A 9665-nucleotide genomic window follows, 5' to 3' on the forward strand; every position below is an offset into this window, starting at 1 on the left:
TAGGGTAGATTGTTTATTTAGGTGTGATAGAGAAATGGCTATATCCAGTCTTGTACATTAACGCATTGTTGGCTCATTGTGAAAGTATGACTATGCTAACAGTTTTGTTTTATTTGGTTGAGGCATTTTCATGACTGTAATCGTGCACAACAATGTGTAAAGTTAGGTAATGATAACGCTTGTCAGAATCTTATCACAGTCTAGAATTCTCTATACAGCAGGGTGTGTTGTTCAGTTTTTGGTAGATACAGTGGTATCTTTACTTAAGAGTGCCCTGTTTTAAGAGCTTTTTGTATTACTAGCTATTTATTTTTTGGAGTGTGTGTGTGTGTGTGTGTGCGTGTGTGTGTGTGTGTGTGTGTGTGCGCGCGCGTGTTGCAAGCCAAAGTTTTAGTTCCGAGCAATCTTCAGATACACCACCGGAAAATGAAAATGGGGGAGGGAAAAGGGAACAATTAAGGTACCGTAATGCCCTCACGTTGCAAGGCAAGGAGAGCCACAGTCGCCAATGCACTTTGTCATTTATTGAATGAGACAAAAGAGAAATGAGACAAACACACAAATACATAATAACACTCACAAGGATGCCTGTAGGACACAACTCAGTAATTCGTATGAAATTCATGAGGCCACGCCCTTTAAAGGCACACATCCAACACGAAGACTACATTATGTGCAGTAATTACGCTTTATAAAACCACTTTATTTCTTTACATTCTCTTATGTCTTATACAATTTTGACAAAAACGTTTTGGGTTTTTTGGGGGGTGGAACGGATTAATGACATTTTGATTCTTTTTAATGGGGAAAATTAATTGTATATACTATATAGTCAATTGCGTTACAAACTTGAATTAAACTCTTAAGTCAAGCGACAACTTTATTAACACTTTCACAAAACATGAGTTAAACACTCTATAAGGGGTCTCAATATGGGCTGAAATATGTTCCTATATGGATAACCATCTTTGAAATGAGAAGTCAAAGATAATATCTTCAGTAATTAAAGAAAGGTGGGGGGATTGGCAACACAAAATGCTTGCAATATTTTAATATTATTTATTACATTTGAAATTTTGGTACAGATTTTAGCATGAATGATGGAAGTTCATGCACATGATTTGCATTCAAGGTTCCACAAAATGCTGTGGTGGGCTGGATCTGGCTCCCGGGCCTTGAGTTTGTGTGCTCTATGCAAACACCGTTTCACTGTTGTAATTGTTGAACATCAATAAAAAAAATTCTACAGATGGTATCCCATTCATGTTTAAATTTCTACATTCAGATAGTTAACAAACAAATTTAGTTTTATTCCCGGCATGGAATCAGCATAATTGATCGTTTTGCTCAGGGATAGGCATAACAATCGATTGATTGACTGTTTTTATGATTGAATGATTTTATGTAGAACTTTTGCTAGCTTCTTGAATTGAGACAAACTGGAGTGCAGTACTTGGTTTCAATCAAAACATATGCTGCTGATTCTCTTTTCCACTTTGGCACAACTCCTAAAAGCTGTATGATTCTGCTTAGTAAGACACAAGCTCAGAACATTCAAAGAAAATCTCATGTGCCTTCCCAAAATAATAACTCCATTAAATGATCTTTAATTTTCCTCATGGTCCATCATCCATCCCTAGTTGCTATGATAACAGATATCTGACATCCTGCCTGCCGCTGAGGCATCCCCGTGTTCTACTGGTGGAATTAGTGGAAAATTAGCACAAGATATGTGCCAAACATTAGACGGGCTTTTAGCTTGGAGAAGTGTTGTACAGAATGTTTTGCCGAGGAGACTCCTCTGTCGCATTCTCTTTTTATTTGTTCAACACAACGTCCCAACTTCATTGGAATTGGGGTTGTAGTACCCATACATGTGATCATACAGACAGGCCTCAATGAAAGTGGTGTTTTTCTGGTATTAATACAAGATGCCTCCTACGGGACAGTCCAGTTTATAAGCAGAATTGTATTTGTTATTCAGAGGCTTTGCCAGCTTCGATTGCGTCTCTGTCTCTAGTCTACTGTGCTTTTATTTAGAGGAGCATCCATTATTTATCAGCCCCTCTCTACTGGCGGTGCCTCAGAGTTACCTGAGAGCCATTAGCATCTCCCTTTCCTTCACTCTCATTCACCTCCTCTTATCTATGGTCGCTATCCTTCCTGTCATCCCTGTCCACTCTCTCAGAAGCAAGAGAACAACTCCTAAATGTTCCTTTCTTTGCCTCGATACCACCTGCGCTCCATTTTTATTCACTTTTTTTATTCCAGCATGTTGTCTGGTGGTTAGCAGATTACAGATGAGTCATTCAGCCCAAATGAACACATTTGACCGTCAATTACAGTCCCCTCTAAAAGTATTGAAACGTCAAGCTAAATTCCTTTTTTTGTTGTATACTGAAGACATTTATACTGAGACATTTATACTGAGACAAAAGTTCAGAATTGCAGCCTTTATTTCATGGTATTTTCATCTAGATGTGTGAAACAACTCAGGACAGAGCACCTTAGAACCCACCCAGTTTTCAAGTGAGCAAAAGTCTTGGAACGTGTGACTGATGGGTGTTTTTAGTTGCTCAGGTGTTGCATTTTAGATTGATTGCTTAAACAGTGCTTGTTTTTGGCTTTGGGTTTCATTTGCTGTTAATAAAACACAAAGACTAGAGAGCTCTCTATGGGAGAAAAGTAAACCATTTTGAAGCTGAGAGAAGAGGGAAAATTGATCAGAACTAAAGCACAAACTTTGGGCATAGCCAATACAACAATTTGGAATGTCCTGGAAAAAGAAAAAAACTACTGGTGTACTGAACAACAGACGTCGATCAGGTCAGCCAAGGGTATCAACAGCAGTTGATAGAAACATTTTGAGAGCCCTGAAGAAACACCCAATATCAACAGTCAGTGACATCACTGCCAACCTCCACAGGGCAGGGGTGAAGTGATCACAATCCACTGTTCGAAGAAGACTTCGAGACAAGAACTATACAGACCATACCACAAGATGCAAACCACTCATCAGCAAAATGAATCGGAAGGCCAGATTGGATTTTGCAAAGAAGTACAGAGATGGGCCACAAAGGTTTGGGAACAAAGTTTTATGGACTGATGAGACCAACATTAACCTCTTCCAAAGTGATGGAAAGGCGAAAGTATGGTATGGCGAAAGAAAGGACCTGCTTCTGATCCAAAACACCCAAGCTCATCTGTGAAGCATGGTGGAGGTAATGTCATTGCTTGGGCTTACTTGGCTGCTTCTGGAACAGGCTCACTAGTCTTTATTGATGATGTAACTCATGATAATAGCAGCAGAATGAATTCTGAAGTCTACAAAACCATTTTGTCTGGCAATTTACATCGTAAACCAAAATGCATCCAAACTAACCGTGAGAAGCTTCATCATGCAGCAAGTCAATGACCCAAAAAACACTGTCAACACAACAAAGGACTTCATCAGGGGGAAAAAGTGAAAGGTCTTAGACTGCCCAAGTCAATCACTGGACCTTAACCCAATAGAGCATGCATTTTTACATCCTGAAGAGGAGACTGAAGGAAGAAACCCCCAGAAACAAACAAGAACTCAAAGAGGCTGCAGTAAAGGCCTGGAAAAGCATTTCAAATGAAGAATGCAACAGTCTGGTGAAGTCAATGGGTCGCAGTTATTGCAAGTAACAGTTATTCCATCAAATATTAATTGTTATTCACTTGTAGTTCATTTAATAATGTATTTTCCAATATTTTTGCTCACTTGAAAAGTGGGTGGCTTCAAACCATAGACAGCTCTCTGGTCTTCAGGTTTGCTTAACAACAAATGCAGTTTTCACAGGTGAAGCCAAAAACAAGCACTATCTAATGTTTAAGCAATCAATCTAACACCTGAGCAACTAGAAAGACATATCAGTTACATGTTCCAATGCTGTTGGTCACTTGAAAAGTGGGTGGCTTCAAACAAAAGGTGCTCTGTCTGAGTTGTTTAACATACATTTCATGTAAATACTATGAAATAAAAGTTGGAATTCTGAACTTTTGTCTCCTATTCATCTTTTGATCAGAAACCCAAATTTCTTCAGTATACTACAAAAAAACCTGACCTTGCCCTTCCAATGCTTTTGGAGGGAACCGTATATTCGCCCTAAATTGCTATATTGTCAATGCACCACACCGTAGGTCTTAGCAATGTTGATAGGTTGCAGTCCTGACTGACGGACGGACCCTCCTTCACCCCCCTGGAACATGCACACAAAATCAGCTGCTGGAAAGATGGAGGTGTCAGGAAGAGAAAAGGGCAGGATGAATAATTCAAATGCATTTTGGACAGGCGGGGCAGCAGAGGCTAAGCATTTTAAACAAAAATGTTGCTACTCTACCCTGACCTCTTTATATAGAAGGTCCCTTCCATATAGTTTGGTCCAGATGATTATTATTATTTTTTTTTTTATAAAAACATTTTTGCCTGTATATATCCGTACACTGGATTTAAAATAGAAATACCAAAATGCATCTGAATTGAAGCTTAAATTTGAGGTTTTACAGAAATATTGGTTTTAGAATTTAGGAATTACTGCTCTATTTGAAAACAGAAGTCAGGAATTAGTTCAACTACTGATCAAGTTACGGTAAAACAATGGGTTTGGTAACAAAAAATACTTGGAATATACCTGTAATATCTCAATGTTGTTATTACAGCCAACAATTTGAAATGTTGGTACAGATTTTAGCAAGAATCATAGAATTTGATTAAAATAATTTGGTTTCGCGGGCCACCTAAAATAGTGTGGCGGGCCGGATGTGGCCTTGAGTTTGACATATGTCAGGTATATGCCACAGTGTCCCTAAATTAACAGCATTGGTATTTACCAAAATATATATATTTTTAAAGGTCCCACATTTTGGCTTTTTAGAATTTCATAGAGTTACTCTCTAACATGGACTTGGTACAAAAGTGTTAGTTTCATTTAAAAAAAAAAAAACAGCTCAGTTTTGTCATACAATTGTCCAGAAAAGGCCCCTCTGATCCAGTTTTGTATCCGCTTTGTCCATATTTGGCTAAGATTTTCTCTGATTTGAGGCCTCTCGGCAGAAAAACATCTTGGACTCAGGAATGCGTGAATGATTTTAATTCATATTTCACGTTTACTGAGGCACAATAGAGACAATATTACATCCGAAATACTGGAACAAGTTGGTTTGGCAAAATAGCTCTTGACTGAAATTATATATTAAATTCTAAAATATAATTAAGATTGTTCAAATGCACTTTTCTGAAAAAAAAGTAAAGCATTATTAATTTTGATTTAGATATCAAATCAGTCATTTCCATTCATTCTTGATCAGAAAAAAAGTTTTTGTGGTTCAATGTTATGCTTAATTCATTTTTGAATTCTCAGAGAAGCCCAGTGAGCTGGCAGTTTTGTATAAAAAAAGTAAATTCAGTGTTAAATTCCTCATTCCTGTTCTAAACATAACTTCAAACTCACATAAAATTGAAATAGTTCGCAAAAAAGCAATTCATAATGTTGGATTGCTTTCAAACAGTTCGGGGGGCGTGCTTTGTCTCGTTGTATTTAATCCAAGTGTTCAAGCGTATGACATCACAGTGCTGATTGTCTTAGTGCAAAACTTAAACATTATCCTAAAAAAAATTCTTATCACTACCAACAGTTTTCAATTCCCAAGTGTGTAATGTCTGCCGATATCTATGTAAGAAATATGGCTCACTGGGCGTGTCTGTATACTTGTGCCCTCAGCCAGAGATGCAGACGAGCGAGAGAAGTGGATCCACGCCTTAGAGGGAACAATTCTGCGGCACACCCTCCAACTCCAGGTAGGAAACAGTGCATGTGTTTGTATAAACACGTGCGTGTGTGTGTTTTTAATCCCTTCAGAACTGTGAAAATAAAACCCATTTAGCGCAGGAGCATCTTTGTTTTAATGCCTGTTGATGCAAATTTATTATTTCTCACCATTTGCATTTTACAATTTACCACTGAAAAACTACATACTACGTACATGTCCTCGAAAGTGGTCTCTTCACCTCCATGCATGTGGTTTTGCAGCATTTGACAATTTAAGAGGTTCTGGAAGGATCTCCGTCTCATCTGGATGGACATGATGTCATTTGTCAGATTTTATTTTCTTTTTTTAATTTATTTATTCATTTTTCCTTCCCTCAACTAATAAGGGTGACGCGCTGTTCCACCAGTTTATGAAAAAGGTGATGAACCATCTGCAGAGCAGCGGAAGACGTTACAGTGCCACTAAGCCAAAAAAATGGCATGTAAATTCAACACATCACAGAGAAAAGTACTGTTAACAAGCCTGCCAAATTTGAATGAATAAAACAACTCGCAAAGTATATAAAATGAGGTTTCAAAACTTGAATAATAAGGGCTACTTCTCAGCTTTCAGACGCTGTGGGTGTGTCGAATGGATGCGCCAAAAGTATTCACACATACTGAGGAGGTGATAGTTTATATGATGTAAAATCACGTTGGGAGGCTCAACTTCAAAATTGAATGGTTATCGTGTACTGTAATTATAAAAATAAGCACACAATTCAACTTACCCTCATTGTTGGTGACATAATGTCATAGCCGAACACAGCACCTGAAATTAAAACGGTGAAAAAGATGCTTAAACTATATCTCAACAATCCAGCACTATATTGTTATGTCTTTGCCTATCTTTTCTGCATTTATCTTCAAACATATTTAATGTATTTAGAAACAAAAAAACGATATCTGCTTAGATCCCCTTCAATAGATATGACATCTTTCACATTTTGGTGAATATTCATTTATCAATCTTTTCAGACATTGAAGAGAATTTGGATGTTCTGTGTTCTTATCACCACTCTGTAGCCCCATGTATCTAGTTGGCCTTGTTTTTCTCAATGGATTCTCAATAAATCACATCGTCATAAATGGGATTTTTGTGGATGTTGCAGTGGAGCCTCGAAAATAAAATGGAGAGGGTAAATCTTGATCAAGTGTAACGAGCTCGGACTCGTTTGTTTTTTTTGGAGTCTTGAGTTGTGAGCAAATCTCCATTCGCTATTTGTATTGACAGTAACGAATGATTAGGAAATCACAATCAAATCGCTACTCCTTGTACTATTCTGAAATAAAGACATATCATTGTCCACCAAATTAAAAATCCAACGAGATTATTTGTAAACTATCTATAGTCCCCTGGTTACATCCTGCTCACAGTTGTTTGGGGCCAAGTGCCTTTTAGTGAGAAGTGGCTTCCATCTGGCTACATAAAGGCCTGATTGATGGAGTGCATTAGCAATGGTTGACCTTCTGGATGGTTCTTCTATCTCTGCATGGGGACACTGGAGCTCTGCCCTAGTGACCATTGGGTTCTTGTTCACCTGTCTGATCAAGCCCCTTCTTCTCCGGTTACTCAGCTTGGTCCGAGGGCCAGATCTAGGAAGGGCCCTGGTGGTTCCAAACTTCTTCCATTTCCGAATAATCGAGACCACAGTGCTTTTCAGGACCTTCAATGCTGCTGAAATTCTTTTGTATCCTTCCCCAGATTTATGCCTTGACACAATCTGGTTTCGGAGGTCTGCAGACAGTTCCTTAAACTTCATCGCTTGGTTTCTTCTCTGATATGCATTGTCAACTATGATACCTTATAAAGACGTGTGTCAAATGATGTTCCATCAACTGAATTTACCACAGGTGGACTCCATTCAAGTTGTAGTAGCATCTCCAGGTTGATCAGTGGAAATCAGATGCACCTGAGCTTAAGTTTGTGTCATAGCAAAGGGTGTGAATACTTATGAACCTATTATGTTTGAAGTTTAAATTTTTTTTTTTTAGAATTTTACATAAATGTCTGAAAATATATTTTTACTTAGTCATAATGGGATATTTTATGTAGATTTTTCAAAAGAAAACGACACTCAAATCAGCTTTAGAATAATTCTGTAATATGACAAAATGTGGAAAACGTGAAGGGGTGTGAATACTTTCTGGTGGCATTGTATGTTTAGGTAACACTAAATTGTTCATAAATCAGTCATCCATTTGGCCTTTTTGACTTTGAGAGACTTCATGTTTCAGTGTTGTTGTGACCACTCTGCTTTGTGGCTTGTTATGCCTTGTTTATATTAACTAATTCTTCCTTCTCAGGGCATTGAATCGATCGCAAATGGTTTATCTTAGAAGACGTTTCGCCTCCCTTCCCAGCAGGCTTCATCAGTTCATGGAACAAGGCTTAGTTAGGACACACTAGCCAGTGTGTGGAAGTCTCAATTATTTATGCTCCAACTTAGAGGCATGCCCACACACCTGCACTGGATATTGCACCCCAAATCATGACTGACTGTGGATATATTTCACACTGGACAGCTTGGGTTCTGTTCTTCACCCATTTTACCCATCCTCTGGAGGATATCAACGATGGTCTTCTGAACAGTTGTCAACTCTGCAGTCTTCCCCATTTTTAACCAAACTGAAGCAATTTAATGACACTCGGGGAAACCTAATGAGACTCGGGGAAAGGTGCTTTGAGTGTAGTAGATGATAAGTGTGTGACAATCAGTTTAAAACATTTATGGCCTTCAAAATTTGGGCTGATTTCTTCATAGTATTACAATTTTTTGAATTCCTGATTTTGTGGGTTTTATGAGCTGGAAGCCCAAATTATGTAAAAATAAACAAATAAATACTTGAAATTGTTTAAATTATTGGCCCTGAATCTATAATCTATGAAAGTGTAACTTTTTGAATGGAATTTAATTAAATAAACTTTTCCATGATATTCAAATTTTTAAACATTTAAACTCTTTCAAACCATCTGTCTTCCCTGTCCAAACATACACATACACATATCCTCAAAAAAGTGCTGATTCTCTTGGAGGTACAGGAAGACAGCTGGATCTTGACCTGAGGTGTTTGCCCGTCTGTGTTGTGCCATGCATCTGCTCAGTGGTTGTTTGGTTTCCCCAATGTATGTATCTGTGCATTCCTCACTGCACTTGACCGCATACACCAGATTGCTTTTCTGCTTGTGTGGTGTCCGGTCTTCAGTGTGTACCAGCCTTTGTCTCAGGGTGTTACCAGGTTTTAAGTGTACCAGAATGTTGTGTTGGTTGAAAATCATCTGAGTTTCTCATACATACGGAAGGACAATATTTTTGGGTCTGTCACTCGTTTCTGTCGCATCCACCCTGCTCCTGCACCTTCTGGAATTGGATGTACTTTTTACAAATGACCAGCTGGGGTAAGCACAGGTTTGGAGGGCCTCCGTCATATGTCTGTGCTCTTTCTCTTTGGCCTGTGGACTGGTTGGAACGTTATAAGCTCTGTGTTGTGCCATATACAAAACGGTGGAAAAACCATCACTACGATTGATTCAGTGCCCTGAGAATGAAATGACCTGGATGAATGAGAATATTCACAGACAATTCATTCTTTTCCTTCATGATGGTTGTTGGCATAGAATTTGGCTTGTTTGCATCTTAACGTGATCAAATGATTATTTTTCTTTTATTACTTTCTCGTTCTGAAACCAAATTGTGTTCTTTGTTCTGTCGTATTATGAAGGCCTTCAATTTTAATGTCTCCTTTTTGTTTCTTTAACTTTATTTGCTCACCACCACCCTTCAGGCAAATCCTTCTGAGTAGTTCAGTGCACTGCTCTGTATACAGACATGC

The 9665-nt window shown here is 38.3% G+C and overlaps 1 protein-coding gene across 6 annotated transcripts in view; it reads left to right on the top strand.

The window, feature by feature from the left end:
- Window positions 1-9665, top strand: part of osbpl9 (oxysterol binding protein-like 9) — a 48768-nt gene that overhangs the window by 9463 nt on the left and 29640 nt on the right. For all 6 annotated transcript variants that reach the window (XM_061684816.1, XM_061684817.1, XM_061684818.1 and 3 more), the window contains exon 4: window positions 5745-5821. In XM_061684816.1, the coding sequence (XP_061540800.1) occupies window positions 5745-5821 (77 nt within the window). The remainder of the gene's footprint in view (window positions 1-5744; window positions 5822-9665) is intronic.

This window comes from Phycodurus eques, chromosome 8 (assembly GCF_024500275.1).
Source record: "Phycodurus eques isolate BA_2022a chromosome 8, UOR_Pequ_1.1, whole genome shotgun sequence".
NCBI lineage: Eukaryota > Metazoa > Chordata > Actinopteri > Syngnathiformes > Syngnathidae > Phycodurus > Phycodurus eques.